The following is a 21,644-nucleotide window of genomic DNA, read 5'->3' as shown; positions in this document are numbered from 1 at the left end:
AAAGGGAGAAGCAGATCCCCTGCCAAGCTGGGAGCCAGACGGGCTCAGTCTCACCTCCCCGGGATTGTGACCTGAGCTAAAGGCAGATGCTTAACCAACTGAGCCATCCAGGTGCCCCGAGATAAATAGATTTTTAAAAAATGGCTGCAAATTTATTGCCACATCTCCTATAGAGAGGTAGATTCCATTTCTCCTTGCCTTGAATTTGAGCTTTCCCTATGAACTATCCCTTTTATTTTTTTTAAAGATTTTATTTATTTATTCATGAGAGACACAGAGAGAGAGAGAGAGAGGCAGAGACATAGGCAGAGGGAAAAGCAGACTCCATGCAGGGAGCCCAATGTGGGACTCAGTCCTGGGACTCCAGGACCATGCCCTGGGCTGAAGGCAGGCACTAAACCCCTGAGCCACCCAGGGATCCTGCCTATGAACTATCCTGATCAATGGAATGCAACAAAAAGGGAGTTGTGTGTAAAAATGGGTCTTAAGAGATTTTAAGCTTGGAATTTTGCTACTTCAAACACTGTCTTGGAAGCTAGCCACATGAGTGTGCCATGCTGTGGGGAAGCCGTGTTAGACATATGTAGAGAGAGAGAGCCGTGGTGCAAGTGGATAGCTTCAAGGTACCAGTCATGTGTCTGCAGCATTTATGACCTTCCAAATTTTTCCAATTTTGGAGAAGATGAAAACAAAGTAGTAGAGTTATGTTTTTGAAAATTTTAATTGTTATTTATAGTTAAAATATGTACAAATGTATTTAAACCATAATTTTAGGAAAAAATCAGTATGCTTTTATATATAATTGCAAAGAATTAAGATCATTTAGCTTTGGCACTAAAGCCAAGTATAAAATTAAATGATCCCCATCAAACTTTTTGGCACCTTATCCAGCATTCCTTATACCATTTATTTACAGGCTTTGAAGGATTATAAACATGTGACACAGTTATTAAGTCCAATATAAATTGCTTTATAATATAAAATATCCTGTTTAAGTTATGCCCTTTTTGAGAATTAACAAGGAAAAGTCTTATTTAGCCCGCAGCCTATGATATAGTTTCTATGCTGGTAGTTCTTTCCACCATCTGGAGTACCCTTATTTCATTACCATGTTTTTTTGTTGTTGTTGTTTTGTGGGGTTTGTGTTTTTTTTCAGCTTAGAACCTAAGCAGACCATATACTAACTGTATCCAGGAGTCACATCATTGGCAATAAACTGAGCAGTGTCCATACACAAGAGAACCATACATTGTTTCCACGAGGTTAGTTGTCCTTACTATTGGTGCCTTCCTCTGATGGCATCCAGCACAAGACCACTTGGCAAGCATGATGCCCATTTGAGCCCATGACTTTGGCCAAATTGTACTTGACTTTGTCCATTGTGGGTATCACTCCTTTGGCCACTCCTAATACCCTCAATCCAAAATAGAAAATTGGAGGGATGGAATTGGGTTATAAGACAGTTTCCCCTGATGGAACCAAGCCAGTATCACCCTAAATAAGGATAGTGATAAAAATCCTTATTACAGAATTCACAGTCTTTTTAAGGAAGTGACCATCATTTATTTAAGCTATGGAATTACTGAAATGTACATTATACTAATTACAAGCTTTATAATTTTAGAACTGTACAAAAGTTTGACACAAGAATTATGAAGTTTATTTAAGTGGTGATTGTTCCAGTTTCTATAATTTCTCAAACTTTTGTGCCTTTAACAAAAGTGAACAAGAAAAGTTTGTTCTGATATTTAGCTCTTTAGAGTAAGATGCATGTATCATCCAATGAGACAACATTCCTCTGGAGATCCTGGATTTCATTTTGAAGGCTTCTGCGTTCAGTTTCGATTTCCCTATTGAGATTTTCAGCCTCTTCCTAAAGAATGATAAATAAAACAGGAGAGCTTAGCAGAAAGCAATGTCTATATCACTTGAAGGGGGGAAACCCAAATCATTGACTTCTTTGTTTATTTTAACCTGTCAGTAAGTAACAAAAGACAGTCACAGAATTCTTCTTTTCCATTCATGTGCATTTCTCATTCTGGGCTTCTTTCATAGGTAGAAAAAGGTAAATTAATTTAATAAGGTTATCATAACCAAAGAAGACTATCTAGAGCAATGAACAAGATAACAACAAAAATTGCTAGGGGATAGAAAGGTCCTGGGCTTTTATTTAACACATTTTAGTGCTTATTCTAGAACAAACACAATTCTAAACCCAAATGTTCTTATTTAATTATCAAAATAACCCTATAAAATGGGCTTTATTATGGTCCCCATTTTCCACAAGAGGAAACCAAGGCATAGGTTGCTCAAACCATGTATTTAGTAGGAGGTAGAGCTAGGATTCATATCCAGGACATCTGACTCCAGAGTCCTTGACCTGAGCTGCAGTACTGTGCTGCCTCTCTGCCTTGTCACTGCTTCATGCCCTCATCAATACAGGGAGGAGAGATATGGTTAAAATCCTGAGATGAAATAATTGATGCATACCTGGAATCGACGTTCCAGGGCCCTCTGCTGTTGTTGCAACTGGTATTCTCTGAATATTTGTATCTGTCTTATTTGTTCCTGATAGAGCCGCTCCCTTTGCATCATCATTTGCTGGTTATGCCTTTGAATTGTCTCCAACCTTTGTGCTACAATCTTCGCAGCCTGTGCTTTCCTATTTGCCTCTGAGGAAGAAAATGACAACCCTCTAGGATTAAAGAGCCTCTTCCTTCTGTTCCCCACTCTTGTTATTGCTACTACCTCATAAAGAAAACTCCCTGGAACTGTCTCCCTTCCAGGAAACCATATTGCAACTGACAGCACATGCCCTGTTCAGATTCAGCCCGAGGAGCTAGGAATCATCTTTGCCATTCTTGCTCTGGTTTACGGATCACAGGTGAAGCAGATGAAATTCATTAAAATGTGTAGAAAGGTCTAGCTTGCATCCCCTCCATTTTCTTCTCACCTTCTATCTCCTTTTGCCTCACTGTGAGAGCCAAGTCTATTTGTAGGATGGCATCAGTTGTAGACTGTCTGGACTGTAAATATTCCTGTAGAGCTCTCTCAGCCTAGGGACCCCAAAAACATGAAGTTAGGAGTAGGAAATGGGGATTAAGAATGTTATAAACCTTTATTTCTTTTTCATCCCCGGATCTTTTCCTTCCTGGAAGTGCTCAGCCCTGTCCTTGGTAAAACTGCCAATTAAACCTCTTCTGTGACAAGGGTGGTTGCAAAGCTCTGGGCTGGCCAATCAGAGCACCCAAGGCTACCAGATGCAGAGAATTTGGGTACAGGTGGGGAAAGACTGCAGCCTGGGTGTTTGAAAGACTGATAGGGATGCTGGGAAATATTCTCTATACTGAGACTGGGAGCACAAAAGACTAATTAAGCTTGGGGCTGTTGGTGTCATTCGCCCACCCTGTGGGTTGAACCTGCCTGAGAATGAAATCAATAGTGAGGAAAAGAGAACAAAAAGCTGCAGTGGAGATTGGAAAAAGAAGGAAGGGGTAAAATTTGTGATATTGTTTGAACTCTTGAACATAGAATAGCATTTAAACATTTTGCTTTTAGTTTATATAAGCCAGTGAATTATCATTCTTTCTTACATTAGCTTCAATTATTGGGATTCTGTGCCATGTAACCAAGAAAGTTTCTTCATTATAATGAATGTTCATGATAGCAATAAAAGTCAGGTGATTATGGTGATATTGTATGGTTTAATTCCACAGCTATCATTAGGTTATAAATACTCTTCCTGTCCTCATTGGTTTTTGAAAGAAGCCCCTTAACAATTTCTGTGATTAATAGATAAAATTTGTAATACCTGCATTCCTTTCCTGGGCTCCTGATAGTACTTTGCTTTCAACTCTTCTGTCTTCTGAACGAGGAGATGATGTCCTCCTGGCTTTGAATAAATGCCCTGCCTCACATCATTTTCCAGAGGACCAAAAATAGCCCGAAGTAAAACTGAGCAACGGCATGATGATGCCTCCATGTTCTGTTTATATAAGTCATCCTTTTTTACTTCTAGAAGAGTCTTCAGAGGGACAGAGGTCCATGGAGAAGATGTTAGCAACACTTCATAATTTCTAGAAATGGTTCTCAAAAATAATCTTTATATTTTTTTTAGAAACTAGAGGACTACAAGTAAGACTATATCCTTCCCACCAAGCCTAGAAAAATTCCAAAGATGATATACTGTAGAAAAATTACTTTGCTTTTGGGTTTGAAATTCCCTTGAAACCTCTTTCTTTTGCAATTTCTGCTTCAGATGTCATCTTTAGACCACACATCTTCAGCCTCATGCTGTAATTTTAAATGCAACCTACTATTTTACAACTTTCTGGTTTTAGTGCAACACTGGGCCTGGGATTCCCAGTGAGTATAGGGTACGCAGTAACTGGCCAGAGTGGTGTAGTGTATGCTATCAAACCTGGAGACATGATCTTTTAGTAGACTCATTTGGCAATTCTGCATCTTGATTAATAAAAAAGGAAAGTTAATGAATACTTTGTGAATATAATGTTTTAAGGAATAAGATTACTTAAAAAAATTAGTTCATGGTTGTAACATGGTAAGGTGAGTTGTGTATCTGTGAAAGTTTCAGAATCTATAGGGTCCAGGGTAGTGACACGTTTGCTTGTTTTTTTCTTTTTTCTTTTTTTTTTTTTTTTCAGAATAAGTGATATCTTGATCACATAAGTGGTAATCATTATTTTCCAGTCTAGTAAGGATTGTGTTTCCCTATTCAGTCCCAATTTTGCCTTTCATAGCAATAAAATGCAACTTTGCCTCTTATTGGTCATAAGCCCCATGAACTAGAGAAAAAAAAAAGATAATTACCTCTAATTCCTTCTGAAACTTTTGGTCCATATCCTTGAAAGAGTTCTTCATGAAGACTTCTGTGGCCTCTCTTTCACTTTCCCTATGCAGGTCCAGCAACTCATGGACAGTTTCCGTGGGCAGCTGCACCTTCTGGCTCATCTGCTGGTCATAGTGGTCAATGGCCTTTTTCACTGCTGCTGAGTTCTTGATCTGGGCCAAGGTCAAGACTGAGTTCTCCATGCAGGGCAGATCCCCACGGCTGATGGCATTAATGTACGTCAGCACGAGGCTCTTTAGATCTTCACAGGAGAAGAGATGCTTGTGTTATTTTCAAGAAAGAGGGCATGCTCTAAACTGGGTGATTCTGTGAGCGTTAATTTCACAGTGCATCGCCTGCACTTTTTCAGCTTTCTGCATACGGTGCCAGTGGCCCAAATAAGGTCCTTTGGGAAACTGTGTGACCTAAAGCAAGATCTTTCTTTGGGAAAAGAAAGTATTCAAAGGGGAAAACTCAAGATGTATGTGATCATCCACATTTCATCCTTTTCTCATTGAGAAATAAGCAAATGGTTATGCAAAGTTAGGCATATTTGTTTGATTAGAATGCTATAGGCCTTTTGCCTCTTACTCTCCCCTTTCTTTCCCTCTTCCTCAGGTTTCTTTTCCCTTCAGAATGCCCTTTCATCTTTCACTTCGGTATGTAAAGCTGGCATGAGCATTATCCTGCTCTGGAAAAGCAGAAAGCGGGTGTTCACTAGACCAGTCTCCTTTACTCTTTGTTGAAACTTTCCTGTTTGTCTTTCTTGTCCTTTGCATACTTTTGTTTGCACTCAACTTCCTTCTTGAATGCAGTAATAATTTACAAACTTCTGAGAGATAGAGACTCTAGTTGAAACTGGACCTAGAAGTCTGCTGGATTTCTTTTAGGGTTTTAGATAACCTGGGCCTCTGTTTAATGTTTGTATGAACTCACTTCATTTTTACAGAGAATATATATGTATTCCTCATTTCGTGTCTCTCAAAAACTGTGACATATAATTAGTATCTACTATATTGGTTGAACAAGCGATGCCAACCCATGATATGAGTTAGTCTAGTTCAGTGGTGGACCATTTATGGGGATAACTTTTTTAACTTGACCTTTTTCTCAGGTTACACTTTATTTTATCCTACTTTGGAGATATTACTTTAAAAAGCACTAGAAATATTTTTGGTACTTACTGGATTTTAATAAATATGATACACATGATTTTCTTGGTAGTAATTGACTACGCATTTTCAACATTGACAGTGGAAGGAGAAACTTACAACAGTGCCCCATTCTTTGTGTTGAATTGAAGAATTCTAAAAAGGGTACTCACAGGGTCCATTGACCTTGATACCTCCTGGAAGAGTTTTAGTGTTGGAATGGTTGAAGATGTGGGAACAGAACCCTGCCACTTGTTGCACGAATTCAGGATCCAGCTCATCGTTAGGCAGCGTCTCAAGCTGGGCAAGCTTCTTCCGGTGAGTGGGAGAGTCAAAGATAAAGCATTTCCTTATTGGAAAGAATTCTTTTATACATAGACGGGGCAAATTAAAGTTTTTAACACTTTCATTAGTGCCTGGGAAAAGAAAAATAGGACTCATTTAGCATAAGATTAGCATTCGAGTTAACTTATTCTCCTCAAATAAATGTGTTTCCACCTGATGTTATTTTACTACATCTTCACAGACTCTAAGCAAAAAGCTGAAAGGTAACTAATCAGGGAAAGGAAAAAAGAATTTGCTCCAAGAACAGGGGATTAATACAATTTAATACTGAGTCTATTAGTTTACTATAAACGAATATTTATTTGGTAGTTTAGCAAGGTGAGTAAATATATGAAACTATTAATTTAACCACCTACACATGAGATAAAATTTCTCTTAGTACTCTTCTCTCTTTTATTTATTTTTTTATTTTTTTATTTTTTTCTTCTTCTCTCTTTTAAAACTGAAGTCCAGCTACCTTGCTTTAGCCTTAGGGAATTCTCCAAGTATTCATCTGCTGTGATGTCTTGCCCATCTTTTTCCAGGGTTAGAAAGAAATCTCTCAGAGTCCACACAAAGTCTGGACAGAAGCTCTGAAGGTTAGTTGCATCTTCAACCCCTTCAAGATCAGGTGAGGATACTTTCCTGAGCAGATTCGACAGTTCTGTAACATAGCTGGGATGCAGTTAAGGAAAACTGATGGAAATAGGACTTCATCTAAGCCCATATATATTTAGTTCCATGTCTCCCTATATGTTTATTTTCCCTTTGGGTCTTAACTCCTCATTTGATCTATAAATTTAAGGACTCTCTTTCGTACCTTTAGTGCTTTATATTTTTTCATTTTCGTGCTTGATTCACAAACTCACAAACACAGCTGGTAAATAGAGTTCTCTCTGGCTCCAGTGCCATCTTGGACCACATAAGGATACTGCAATAGGTCAATAGCCTTCTGATCAATTTTGTTCATAGTATTGTATACAAAGGTACTACTCAATAGTATTGCCAATGCAAAGATCTGGGCATCATTGTTCTTGTCACCCTAAAAGAACAAATTTAAGTCATGTCTCATAGTATTCTTAGATGACCAATCATTAAAAATAGGCCCTTGACTTACGTTAAGCAAGATAAACAAAAATGATTATGAGAAACATTACTATTCAAAGTTCTGTTAACATTGATAAATTTATATAGAATCATATACTGTTAACTCACCAGTTTTTCTTTTTTAAACTTATTTTATTATTATTTTAATTTAAATTTAATAGTTAATATACAGGGCAATATTGGTTTTGGAATAGAATTCCAATATTGGTTTTTGAATAGAATTCAGTGATTCATCACTTACATAAACATCTTAATACCCATCATCTGTCTAGCCCATCTCCCATCCACCTCCCTCCACCAACCCTTAGTTTGTTCTCTATCATTAAGATTCTCTTATGGCTTGTTTCTCTCTCTCTTTTTTTTCTTTTCCCCTTCCCACGTGTTAATTTGTTCTCTTTCTTAAATTCCATATATGAGTGAGATCATATGGTATTTATCTTTCTCTGACTTTTTTCATTTAGCATAATACAGTCTAGCTCCATCGATGTCATTGCAAATGGCAAGACCACTCATTTTGATGGTTGAGAAACACTCCATTGTGTGTGTGTATGTATAAATATATACATATATATATATGTGTGTGTGTGTGTGTGTGTGTATATATATACACACATATATATGTTGCATATATATATATATATGCCATACCTTCTTTTTTAAAGAAATTTATTTATTCATGAGAGACATAGAGAGGCAGAGACATAGGCAGAGGGAAAAGCAGGCTGCCTGTGGGGAGCCCGACAGGGGACTTTATCCTAGGACCCTGGGATCACACTCTGAGCCAAAGGCAGATGCTCAACCACTGAGCCACCCAGGCATCCCTATACCACATCTTCTTTAACCATTCATTGGTTGCCATTTGGGTTCTCTCCATAGTTTGGCTATGGTTGATAATGTTGCTATAAACATCAGGGTGCATGTATCCCTTTGAATCTATATTTTTGTATCCTTTGGATAAATACCTAGTGATGCAATTGCTGAATCATAGAGTACCTCTATTTTTAACACTTTGAGGAACCTCCATACTGTTCTCCAGAGTGGCTGCACCAGTTTGCATTTGCCTCAACAGTGCAAGAGGCTTCCCCTTTCTCTACATCCTTACCAACACCTATTGTTTCTTGTGCTGTTAATTTTAGCCATTCTGAGAGGTGTGAGATTATATCTCATCATGGTTTGGATTTGTTTTTCCCTAATGATGAGTGATGATGAGCATCTTTTCATGTGTCTGTTAGCGACCTAAATGTCTTTTTGGAAAAGTGTCTGTTCATGGCTTCTGCCCATTTCTTAACTGGGTTATTTGTGTTTGAAATGTTGAATTTGGTAAGTTTGTTGTAGATCTTGGATATTAATCCTTTATCAGATACCTTGTTTACAGATATCATCTCCCATTCAGAAAGCTATCTTTTAGTTTTGTTGATTGTTTCCTTCAATGTGCAGAAGCTTTTTATCTTGTCAAAGTCCCAATAATTCATTTTTGCTTTTGTTTCCCTTGTTTCTGGTAATGTGTCTAGTAAGAAATTGATATGGCCAAGATCAAGGAGGTTTCTGCCTATGTTCTCCTCTTGAATTTTGATGGTTTCCTGTCTCATATTAAGATCTTTCATCCATTTTCAACTCATTTTTGTGTATGGTATAAGTAAATGGTCTAGTTTCATTTTTCTACATGTTGCTGCCCAGTTTTCCCAACACCATCTGTTGAAGAGACTTTTTTCCATTGGCTATTCTTTTCTGCTTTGTTGAAGATTGGTTTATCATATAGTTGTGGCCCATTTCTAGGATCTCTCTTCTGTTTCATTGATTTCTGTGTCTGTTTTTGTGCTAATACCATATTGTCTTGATAACTGTAGCTTTGAAGTAGCTTGAAATCTGGAATCATGATGCCTCCAGTTTTTTTCTTTTTTGGGATTGCTTTGGCTATTTGGAGTCTTTTGTAGTTCCATATAAATTTTAGGATTGTTTCTTCTAGCTCAATGAAGAATGCTGGTGGTATTTCAATGGGAATTGCATTAAATGTGTAGATTGCAACAAACAATGTTGTTCTAATCCATGAATATGGAATGCTTTTCCATTTCTTTATGTCCTCTTCAATTTCTTTCATAAGTGGTCTATGATTTTCAGAGTACAGATCTTTTGGTTCTTTAGTTAGATTTATTCCTAGGCATCTTATTATTTTTGATGCAATGGCAAAGCAGATTGATTCTTTGGTTTCCTTTTTCTACTTCTTTGTTATTGGTGCATAGAAATGCAACCTATTTCTGCACATTGATTTCAGATCCTGCTACTTTGCTGAGCTCATGGATGACTTCTAGCAATTTTTTGGTGCAGTCCTTCAGGGTTCCTACAGAGTATCAGATTGTCTGCAAATAGAGAAAGTTTGACTTCTTCCTTGGTGATTCAGATGCCTTTTATTTCTTTGTGTTTTCTAATTGCTGAGGCTAAGACTTCCAGTACTCTGTTAAATAGTGATGGTGAGAGTAGACATCCTTGTCTTATTCCTGACCACAGGGGAACGTTTCTTAGCTTTTCCCCACTGAGGATGATATTAGCTGTGGGTCTTTCATATATGGCTCTTATGATGTTGAGGTATGTTCTCTCTATCCCTGCTCTGTTGAGGGTTTTTATCAAGAATGGATGCTGTATTTTGTCAGATGCTTTTTCTGCATCTATTGAGAGGATCATATGGTTCCTATCCTCTCTTTTATTAATGTAGTGTATCACGTTGATTGATTTGGGAATAGCAATCCAGCCCTGTAGCCCAGGAATACATCCCACTTGATCATGGTGAGTAATTCTTTTAATATACTGTTGGATTCCATTGGCTAGTATTTTTTTGAGAATTTGTACATCCGTGTTCATCAGGGATATTGGCCTGTAATTCCCCTTTTTAGTGGGGTCTTTGTCTGGTTTTGGAACTAAAGTAATGCTGGCTTCATAGAATGAATTTGGAAGTTTTCCTTCCATTTCCACCTTTATGGAATGTTTTGGGAAGAATAGGTATTAACTCTTCTTTAAATGTCTGGTGGAGTTCCCCTGGGAAACCATCCAGCCCAGGACTTTTGTTTGTTGGAAGGTTGTTGATTACTGATTCAATTTCTTTGCTGGTTATGGGTCTGTTCAAATTTTCTATTTCTTTCTGTTTCAATTTTGGTAGTTTGTAGGTTTCTAGGAATTTGTCCATTTCTTCCAGATTGCCCGGTTTGTTGGCCTGTGATTTTTCATAGTATTCTCTCATAATTGTCTATATTTCTGTGGTGTTGGTTGTGATCTCTCCCCTATCATTTGTGATTTTATCTATTTGGGTCTTTTCTCTCTCTCTCTCTCTCTCTTTTTTTTTTTTTGGATAAGTCTTAGAGTGGATTATCAATTTCATTAATTCTTCTGAAGAACCAGCTCTTAGTTTCATTAATCTGTTCTCCTAGTGTTTTCTATGTCATTGATTTCTGCTCTCATCTTTAGTATTTCTGTTCTTCTGCTGGCCTTAGGCTTTATTTGCTGTTCATTTTCTAGTCCTTTGGGTGTAAGGTTAAGTTGTATATTTGAGACTCTTCTTGCTTCTTGAGGTAGGCCTGTGCTGTAACATATTTCCCTCTTAAGCGTGCCTTTGCTGCATCCCAAAGGTTTTGGGCTCTTGTGCTCTCTTTTTCAATTTTTCCTATATATTTTTAAAATTCTTCTTGAATTTCCTTATTAACCCATTCATTCTTTAGTAGGATGTTCTTTAACATGCATGTATTTGAGGTCTTGCCAAATTTTTTCCTGTGGTTGGCTTCCAGTTTCCTAGCATTGTGGTCTGAAAATATGCATAGCATGATCTCAATCTTTTCGTACTTACGGAGGGCTGATTTGTGACCCAGTGTGTGATCTCCTCTAGAGAATGTTTGAGGTGCACTAGAGAAGAGTGTGTACTCTGTTGCTTTAAGGTAACAATTCTAGATATATCTGTTAAGTCTGTCTGGCCCAGTGTGTTCTTCAACACTGTTGTTTCCTTGTTGGTTTTCTGCTTAGCTGATGTGTCCCTTGCTGTAATTGGGATGTTAAAGTCCCTTACCATTATTATATTATCATCAGTGAGTTTCTTTATGTATGTTATTAATTAATTTATATATCTGGGTTTTCTCACGTAGGGGGCATAAATATTTCCAATTGTTAGATCTTCTTGATAGATAGACCCCTTAATTATGATAAAAAGCCTCCTTCATCTCTTGGTCTTTGTTTAAAAATCTAGGTCTGCTATAAGGAATGGCTACGTTTTCTTTTGACATCTGTTAGCATGGTAGATGGTTCTCTATCCCTTCACTTTCAATTTTTTAAAAAATATTTTATTTATTCATGAGAGAGATGGGAAGAGAAAGAGAGAGAGAGAGAGAGAGAGGGAGAGAGAGAGAGAGAGGCAGATACACAAGCAGAGGGAGAAGCAGGCTGCATGCAGGGAGCCCAATGTGGGACTCGATCCTGGGTCTCCTGGATCATGCCCTGGGCCGAAAGCAGGTGCCAAACCACTGAGTCACCCAGGGATCTCAATCCCTTCACTTTCAACCTGTAGGTGACTTTAGGTCTAAAATGAGTCTCTTGTAGGTACCATATAGATGGATCATATTTTTCAATCCATTCTGATACATTATGTCTTTTGACTGGAACAGTTTGTACATTTACATTCAGAGTGATTATTGAGAGAATGAATTCAGAGCCTGCTTCTCTATCTGCCTATATATCTCTGCCATTCTCTTTGTGGCTCTTATTTATTTAGTATAAATAAATAAAATCTTTAAAAAAAATTCTTGCAGGACTGGTCATGAACCTCTTTATTTTTTGTCTGGAAAACTCTTTCTCCTCTTTTGAATAAGAGCTTGCTGGATGAAGAATGCTTTGCTGCATATTTTTTCCCATTCAACATGTTGAATAATTCCTTTCACTCCTTTCTGGCCTGCCAAGTCTCTCTGAATGGATCTGCTGAGAACCTGATCTGTCTTCCTTTGTAGGTTAAGGACTTTTTTCCCTTGTTGCTTTCAGGATTCTTTCCTTGTCTGTGTACTTTGTGAATTTGACTGTGTTATGCCTTTCTGATGGTGGGCTTTTATTGAATTTAATGGGAGTTCTCTGTGCTTCTTGGATTTTGATGTCTGTGCCCTTCCCCAGATTTGGGAAGTTTTCAGCTAGAATTTATTCAAATAAACCTTCTGCCCCTTTATATCTCTCTTTATCTCCTGGGACTCCTACGATAGGAATGTTACTACATTTTACTAAGTTGCTGAGTTCCCTACATCTACTTTCATGGTCCATTACTTTCTTTCCCTCTTCTTTTTGGCTTCATTATTTTCTATAATTTTATCTTCTATATCACTGATTCATTCAGCTGCTTCATCCATCCTCATTTTTATGGCCTCCATTTGTGTTTACATCTTAGTTATAGTATTTTAAATTTTTGCCTGACAAGATTTTAGTTCTTTTTTCTTTATAATGAAGGATCCTCTAGTGTTTTCTATGCTTTTTTCAAGCCCAGCTAGTATCCTTATAGTTGTTGTTTTAAATTCTAGTTAAGATATAATTTACTTAATTCTATATTGATGAAATCCCTGGCAGTGAGTTCTACCTCATGTTCTTTCTTTTGGAGTGAATTCCTCTGTCTCGTCATTTTGCCCAGAAAAGAAAATAAGAGAGAAAAGGAACAACACCAGCAACTAAAAACATACAAAACCAAAAACAGAAACACAAAGCAAGAAAACCAAAAACCCACTAGACCCTGGGTGTGTTTTGATCTGTTTGTTAAAAGAATCTAGATCATAAAATTTAAAAATAAGGTAAGATAAAATGAAAGAAAAAAATTAAAAACATGTATGAAAAGTATTAAAAATTAAAGTTAATAGTAAAAATTAATAAAAGATTTGGAAATATAGGAAATTAAATGTATTTAAAAGAAATAAAGAATAAAAGTAAACAGGAAGCTCAGTCCTGTTTCTCCTAGAACTGAATGAAGCTTTGCAGCACTCTATGATCAATAAATTTGTTGCAAGCTAGTTGTCTGTGCTGGTCTTCTGGGGGAGGGGCCTGCTGCGCTGATTCTCAGGCTGATATGTTTCTGTGGAAATACTTCTCCAGGGGCATAGGGGTGGGGCTTGGCGTAAGCAGCTCTGGCCTTCAATAGGTGGCACCGTTTTGCTCCCTGAAGACTTTCCGCACTTCCAAAGGCTTTTCTACTTGTATATGTGCAATTTTTGTTCTCTCAGACTTCTGATTGACTTCTTGGGTGTTCAGACTAATTTAATAACTATCTAGCCGTGTTTGAGGGATAAGACAAGCTTAGGGTCCTCCTACTTCCCTGCCTTCTTAACTCCTCCTCCCTCACCAGTTTTTCTTATAACTAGTTAGGTATTTGGAATGGATAGTCAAAGTTAGTGGAGGTAACCAGAGTACTTAACATCAATATTTTTATCAAAAACACAAAAAACAATAATTGTTGGTAAGGATGTGGAGAAAAAGGAACACTTGTGCACTTTGGTGGAAATGCAAACTGTTGCAGCCACTGTGGAAAACAGGGTGGAGTTTCCTCAGAAAATTAAAAATAGAACTGCCGTATGATCCAGTGATTCCACTACTGGGAATTTACCCAAAGAGTACAAAAACACTAATTCAAAAAGATGCATGCATCCCTATGTTTATTGCGACATTATTTACAATAGCCAAAATATGGAAGCAACCCAATTGATGAATGGATGAAGAAAAAAAAAATACACACACACACACACACACATGAATATTACTCATTCATAAAAAAATGAGTTCTTGCCATTTGCAACAACATGGATCTAGAGGGTATAATGCAAAATGAAACAAGTCAGAGAAAGACAGATACCCTTTGATTTTACTCATATGTGGAATTTAAGAAACAAAACAAACAAAAAAGAAAAATGAAAATTAAAAAATTTTGGTCTCTTAACTATAGAGACCAAACTGATTATGGGGAGGGTGGATGGATGAAATAGGTGAAGGGGATTAAGAGTACATTTACAGTGACAAGCACTGAATAATGTGTAGAATTGTTGAATTGCTATATGATACCCTGAAAATGATGTAACACTGTACATTAATTATACTGGAATTAAAAAATAAAGGGAAAAATCAAGATCTTCAATTGTGTAAAACAAATTTGGCCTATACACATAATATATATATTTACTTTATTGGCTAGTTATTATACACAGGACAATTCACATTACTGATTTTGTCTAATACTCAAAACAGTGCCATGAGATATGCTTATAACTACTGTTTTCATGTTACAGATGAAGAAACTAAAGCACAAAATGAGTTAACCATCTTGAGTTTGTGGCAAACCAAAAAGCAAAATGGAAACAAAAAACAAGAGAAGTGGGGATCCCTGGGTGGCTCAGCAGTTTGGTGCCTGCCTTTGGCCCAGGGCGTGATCCTGGAGTCCTGGGATGGAGTCCCACATCAGGATCCCTGCAGGGAGGGAGTGGCCTCCCTGCCTGTGTCTCTGCCTCTCTCTCTCTCTCTCTCTCTACCCCATCTCTCATGAATAAATAAAATCTTAAAAAAAAAAGAGAGAGAACTGAAAGGGAAAATTTCCATTGTATGCTAGAGCCAACTCATACCAGCTTACAGGAGCTGACTGTACACATCTCTTCTGAACCCGGAGTTTAGTGACTTCACTTTGGAAGCTTGGAATCAGCTTTAATGAGAATATTTAAAAAGCTGGCAAGTGTTACAAATCAAATCTTTCCCCTAACTCCCACACAGTTAGCTGGTTGTTAAATATCAATATAAAAGTGGAAAAAGCCCACATGCCTACTGTCCAAATGCTAAGTTGGATAAGGCCAAAAGGGAAGTAAAAGAGTTGAGGAGATTTGCATGTCAAGGTCAGAGAGCTACAAGTGCCAGGGCCGTATTCTAACCCAAGGTCCTCTGACCCAGAACTCACTACTAATTACTCTTTTCTGCAGGATCAGACTCGTGATAGTGCTTTGATTTGTACCATCTTTTCTGGATTTCAGTTAACTGCCTAGCTCTGTATTAGTGTCTTATTCCAGTCATGATTCTGGCTTATAAATATATTTTTCTCATCTCAGATTTCCAAATTTCAACTATGAAAAATAGAAAGGGGGAAAAGTTATACTCTATCAAGTAGAAGTACAAATTTAGAAAAACAAAAAACCTCCCTTCGTAAAGAATGTTCAGAGGAATGTAAAGGAATTTTTGTTCCTTACCTTCTCTACATCTCCTAGACCCTCCGTGTCAAGAAGAACTAGAGTGTGGTTCGGCTTTTTGGGATGAGGCACACACCACATCCAGATACCCTTGGTGTGAGACTGCACTGTGGATCCAATAGAGAAGCCTGCAAGGGGGAAGGGAGAGGTAGTAACAGAGGAGGGGATCTGGAAGTTAGAGACCTTCTTGACAACTGAGCTAGGGTTTAAGGGATGTAAGATGAGGACACATCAAAAAGTATAACCAGTACTGATCTGAATTAGAATAGAGGATTGGAAAAATGAGAGTCTCAAATACCATAGTTTGGAAGTTTGATATTTTTCCTTTTTACAAGAATGTCACACTACTAAACGTTTAATAGTTTGTAATTACATATATAGAAATTATATTATTGATGTTTTACTCCTTATGATTGGAAAATATGCTTTTTCCAGGGAGAAACTAAGAGAGGAAAAGGAGGTGACGTGTCATGAATAGACCTCTGCCTTTGTTTCCAAAAGATAATTAGCCACCTGTGGCCCAAACATTAACTTTCAGTATTCCTCCCAGGCTCTAACTTTCTCTCCATGCCTCACTGCACTCAGTGCTGGCAGTGTGGGTGAGCAGAAGGGACTGAGCAGAGCTTTGTTGGTGCCACTCACCCTTGTTCTTCCCAGCCAGCTTGTTCATCAGGTAGGATTTGCCTGTTCGGTAGAGGCCCACAATAGCCACCACCACAAGAGGATTCCTAGTGGCTGACAGGATCTCCAAAGCTTCCTGATTAGCCAGAAGTTGCCCTCCATTGTTCTCAATGAGGCACACTGGGGCTGGCATGTAGATCTTTGGCGTCATGCCTAGGGTGTGACTTTGTCTGCAAGGGAAGAGATGAGATAGGTTGAAATTTCCTGTCTTATAGAAGAAAAAGTCATTTTGCTTTCTGGACTTGGGGACATATTACTTTCCAACATTGCTTAAATTCTTGAAGAAATTTTGAAAAATGGAGAGTAAAGATGGTCATAGTAAAATAAGCTCTACGCCCTATTATAGGCTACCCCACTGGTCTTTAAATATTTGTTGGACATAAGGAAATCGATTTCCTGAGTTTTACCTACTGCTAATTTAAAATCTGAATCTCTTTGGTTTTTGGCTTGCTTGTAATCTCTAGTTTTTACCTCCCTAAATCCTCAGACTGAATCTTTATAAACATTATTTGTTATATTACACTTCTTGCTTTTACCCTTTATCAACTTGCTTCTGTCTCATGTAGGGCTATGTCCAGTCAAACTGTATTATACTAAATCCCACCAGGTCATTATGTAGCATAATCTAACAAATCATAATTTTTTACTTCTTATAGCTGTACTTTAAAAAAAACAAATTTATTTCTTTTTATTTCTTTTTTTTTAAAAGAGAAAGAGAGAGAGAGCACAAACCAGGGAGGGGCAGAGGGAGAGGGAGAAAGAGAGTCTCAAGCAGGCTCTACACCTAGCATGGAGCTGGATGTGGGGTTCGATCTCATGACCCTGAGATCATGACCAGAGCTGAAACCAAGAGTTGGATGCTTAACCAACTGAGTCACCCAAGTGCCCCTTATACCTACTTTTAAGGAATTTTTTTTGTATAGGTATAGTAGTGTTTTCTTCAGTCAAAACTTCAGTGCATGATTGTTTTATGAATGAGGGAGCAAGTGAAAATGCCTTCTTGAATAATACTTGACTATTGACTTCTGAGCATCAATTCCTATAGAGTTCCTGATAAAGCATTTTTAGGCTGAGACTCAAGCAAGTGTTTGCTTTTCTGCCTTATAAAGAGTAACTTTCTTCCATTTTAGAAATGATTATTTACTACAGAAGCTAAAAATCCAACATCTGCTTGAATTCTTCTTTCATTAAAAACTTACAATGAAGAGTTATGGATTCCTTTATTAGCCAGCAATAAAAAATGTTTTTTAAAAATTATAAAAACCCATTCTTCCCTCTTCCTCATAGCTAATGCATTGGAGATTATTCAGGTGACAATGAAAACAAACTGCTTAAGAGCAGTTCATAAATGATCCTTTGCAAAGGATGGCACAAATGGCACAGCACCATGGACATGGGAGCCAGGAAATGCCCAGGCCAACCTGAACCCACAGAGAGATTCTATGATTTTACAGACTCAAATGCTAATTCTCTTTCCATTCTAATGCATCTCTATTGCAGTATCAGTACCATACATTTGTAGATTTCTGGTTGCTTGATTTGTATAAAGCAGGGGTCATAATCATTTTTAGATTACAAAGGTACGGGGAACTGGCAGTGATGATCTACAATTAGCTAGAAAAACAACATACACAATCCAAATCTATTTGCAGATATTGGAGGCTTACAAACTCTTGTACTTTGGGATGATGTCATTAACAGGAGGAACTAATCGGTCTGAATTTTCAGACCTCCCAAGGAATAACATTTATGTTAATAGAAGTATTTATGTTAATATGTGTATTTATGTTAATAGAAGTATTTTACACATTGCCCCCAAATGTTATCTAGGTGACATCTTTAATTCTTTTCGGAGAGCCCAATCTCGAAACCATCTTTGCAGTTGTAATATGAACACACCCATATATAACTAACTGTTGCTCTGCCATTCTCAGCTCAGTTTATAGGTATAAGCTCTAAGGGGCCAACAAAATTGCCAGACAGTATTGATGGGTCAAGTTGGGCAACTGGAATTAAATGATTCATAATAGTAGAGACAATAGAATAGAAACAGAATCCAGCACAAAAAGCCTTAAGGAATGAGTGTGTTCCAGGAAATCAAAATTAATTAATCCAGGGTTATTTTTTTAAAAGATTTTATTTATTAGAGAGAGGAGAGAGAGAAAGAGAATGAGCAGTGGGAAGGGGCAGAAGGAGAGACAGAGAGAGAAACAGTCCCTGTTGAGCAAGAAGCTTGATGTGGGGCTCGTTCTGAGAAGCTGGAGATCATGACTTGAGCCAAAGACAGATGCTTAACCAACTGAGCCACCCCGGCACCTCAATCCAGTGCTATTTCTAAAGGAAGAAATCCACCTTAAAAAAAAATAAGACTATGACTAAAAGTATATAGCTGCTTTCAAGGAACCTCTGCACTGTTCATTCTGAGTTTCAATTTTTTTCTTTTTCTGTTTTTAACAATGTTAGCAAGCTACTTACATTACATCTCATTCATTGCTCTTTCTCATAAAAATTATTCAGTTGCAGTTCTTCGGACTATCAGACTGCAGTTTGAAATAACTTAATTAGGTTTTATCAAAAAGAAAGGATCTCAAGGTGGCAAAGGAAGGAAAACAGTGTTAGGACATTTTAGGCTGTCAGTTTATTCCTCCACACATGCTTGTGTCTGATTCAGCAGTAACCAAATGTATCTGGGGCTCAGTTAATTCTGGGGATCCCTGGGTGGCTCAGCGATTTGGCGCCGCCTTCGGCCCAGGGCGTGATCCTGGAGACCCAGGATCGAGTCCCACATCAGGCTCCCTGCATGGAGCCTGCTTCTCCCTCTGCCTGTCTCTCTCTCTCTCTCTCTCTCTCTCTCTCTGTGTGTCTCTCTCTGTGTGTGTTTGTGTCTCTCATGAATAAATGAATAAAATATTTTTAAAAAATTAAAAGAAAAATTCTGCTGTCTTGTAACATCACAATTTAGTCTTTAAAGGTGTCTAATGTCCACATCAGGCTTGGCTGCATCCTATCCTGGATAGAAAGTTTTAAAAACATTCTGACCCTTGTAAATCTTTTCCACCCCTGCCCTAGTCTTACCTTAACTGCAAGATCAGTAGCAGGGATCCTTTAGAGCTGGTACTAAAGCTGCTTCCCTGAGAAGGAGCTAAGAGCTCTTTGTCCTTCAGTTTAGGTGTGTTGATTTCTGATATCTTTCTTTCACAATTCTGGGGATTTCTTACTACCACCCCCTCCCCCAGACCATCAGAGGGCAAAGGATTAGAATATGAAATACAAACCAAAAGTAGAAAGAGTCTTCAAAACCTCATACATATAGAAACTGAAACCACAAGATAATCTCAGGGACTAGTCACTTTACCAGTCATTTCCTGAGTATTTCCTGGTGAATGGGCTGGATGTTTGGCCTGAATTATTAGAAACTGCATGTTGTTAGTGGAAGAGACTGTTTTTGCAATTTTTGAGATTGCTTCTTTGAGATTGAGATCAGTTGTGGGGTTTTTTTCCTTTTTTTTCCTGCTGTAAGCCTGGTCCTCAGAGCTGTGAGGAACCATAATAAGTCTACAGTCATAGTGAATATAACCCCAAAGTATGCCTGAGTTTTGTGAATGTACCTTTTCTGTTTATTTTTAAGGAAGCCCTCCTTCTCTGCCTCTGCCTCCTCTCCGCCCCCCTCTAAGATTTATTCATTTATTTTATAAGGAGAGCACACAGCGGCTGGGGAGGGGCAAAGGGAGAGGGAGAGAGAGAATCCAAGCAGACTCCCTCTGGAGCACAGAGCCAGATATGAGGGCTCGATCCCAAGATCTAACCTGAGCCAAATTCAAGAGTTGGTGCTCAATCAACCGGGTCACTTAGGTGCCTTAGGACACAGCCATTCTACTCAACACACAAAATAAATTGCTGTATAATTTCAGTGAAAGAAAATTAACTTCCTAAGGAGATAAATGCTGACAAGTTTTAAATAACTTGAAAAATGATCAGTCATTACTGGGTCGATAGTTTTTTGTAAGTGTATCTTTCACAACTCAGGCAAATACTCAAACCAAACACTTTGAATACCTACTATATACTGCAGTATTTAAAGACAAGCAAAAAACAAACAAGCGCTTCATAATCTCTATAAGGATAGTTAAGTCTAAATAAATACAATCTACTGCTTCCCCCATCTCCCTAAATCTGTTTTCCCAAGCATGTAAATATTTTGGGGGGTTTGTCTTCCTTATTTTCAACCATTGCCTAATAGTATTGGCACATTTTTCAGAGCTTCATGACTTAGCTTTAGCTACAACTGTCAACTGCCCAAAATATTAATAATAAAAAGTACTCTAAGGTTTTTTTCTTATTATTAAGATATTATCAACATATAACATTGTATTAGTTTTAAGTGTACAACATAATGATTTGATATATGTGTATATCCTGAAATGATTACCACAGTGGGTTTAGTTAACATCCATCACCACACATTGTTACAGATTTTGTTTTCTTATAATGAGAACTTTTAAGATCTACTCTCATAGCAGGGTACAGTACAGTATTGCTAACTCTAATCACAATGTTTATTTATCTCGTAACTGAAAGCTTACACCTTTTGACCATCTTCACACATTTCTTCTCTTGCTTCTCTCACATTCTTCCTTTGTGACTTGATGATTTTTTAAAATATTTTATTTTTTTATTCATGAGAAACAGAGAGAGAGAGAGAGAGAGAGAGAGAGGCAGAGACACAGGCAGAGGGAGAAGCAGGCTCCATGCAGGGAGCCCGATGTGGGACTCGATCCTGGGTCTCCAGGATCAGGCTCTGGACTGAAGGTGCTAAACTACTGAACCACCGGGCTGTCCTTGATGATTTTTCTTGTAATGGTGTGCTTAGAAATTCTTTATCTTTATATTTTTGCCTCTACTATGGGCTTTTGCCTTGTGAGTACATAAAACAGAGTAATAACAGTATATTTTAACTTGAAAATAAGTTTGAATGCATTCTAAAGCTCTATATTTTTACTCCCCTACACCTAAAACATTTTAGGTTTTTGACACGACAGTTTATAGATTTTTATCTTTCTATCCATTAACAAATAAGTGTGGTTATCTGTTTTTACCACTTCTTTTAATCTTTATATTAGATTTATGAGTGACTTTGTTTATTCTGAATTTAACTATATATTTACCTTAATCTTTACCTGAGATTTATACTTTCATGTGTTTTCCTGTTACTAATTAGTGCTTTTTTTTTTTTGGCTTCAGCTTAAAGAAGCCCCCTTCACATTTAATGGTGATGAACTCCTTCAGCTTTCGCTTGTCTAAAATATCTTC

General features: G+C 37.6%; 1 protein-coding gene across 1 annotated transcript; it reads right to left on the bottom strand.

The window, feature by feature from the left end:
• Nucleotides 1-702: 702 nt before the first annotated feature.
• Nucleotides 703-19,604, bottom strand: GBP5 (guanylate binding protein 5). Its single transcript, XM_025417735.3, has 11 exons — nucleotides 19,410-19,604; nucleotides 16,296-16,504; nucleotides 15,654-15,781; nucleotides 7,257-7,366; nucleotides 6,803-6,999; nucleotides 6,174-6,416; nucleotides 4,831-5,111; nucleotides 3,812-4,024; nucleotides 2,954-3,056; nucleotides 2,491-2,672; nucleotides 703-1,873 (listed from the first exon to the last, which is right to left on the bottom strand). Exons 2-11 carry the CDS (start codon nucleotides 16,483-16,485, stop codon nucleotides 1,757-1,759), a joined length of 1,764 nt encoding a protein of 587 aa, XP_025273520.1. The 5' UTR covers nucleotides 16,486-16,504; nucleotides 19,410-19,604; the 3' UTR covers nucleotides 703-1,756.
• Nucleotides 19,605-21,644: the final 2,040 nt, after the last annotated feature.

Source organism: Canis lupus, chromosome 6 (genome assembly GCF_003254725.2).
Source record: "Canis lupus dingo isolate Sandy chromosome 6, ASM325472v2, whole genome shotgun sequence".
Classification (NCBI taxonomy): Eukaryota; Metazoa; Chordata; class Mammalia; order Carnivora; family Canidae; genus Canis; species Canis lupus.
Note: the sequence above shows the minus strand (reverse complement) of the source record. Positions and strands in the feature narration are given on the sequence as shown.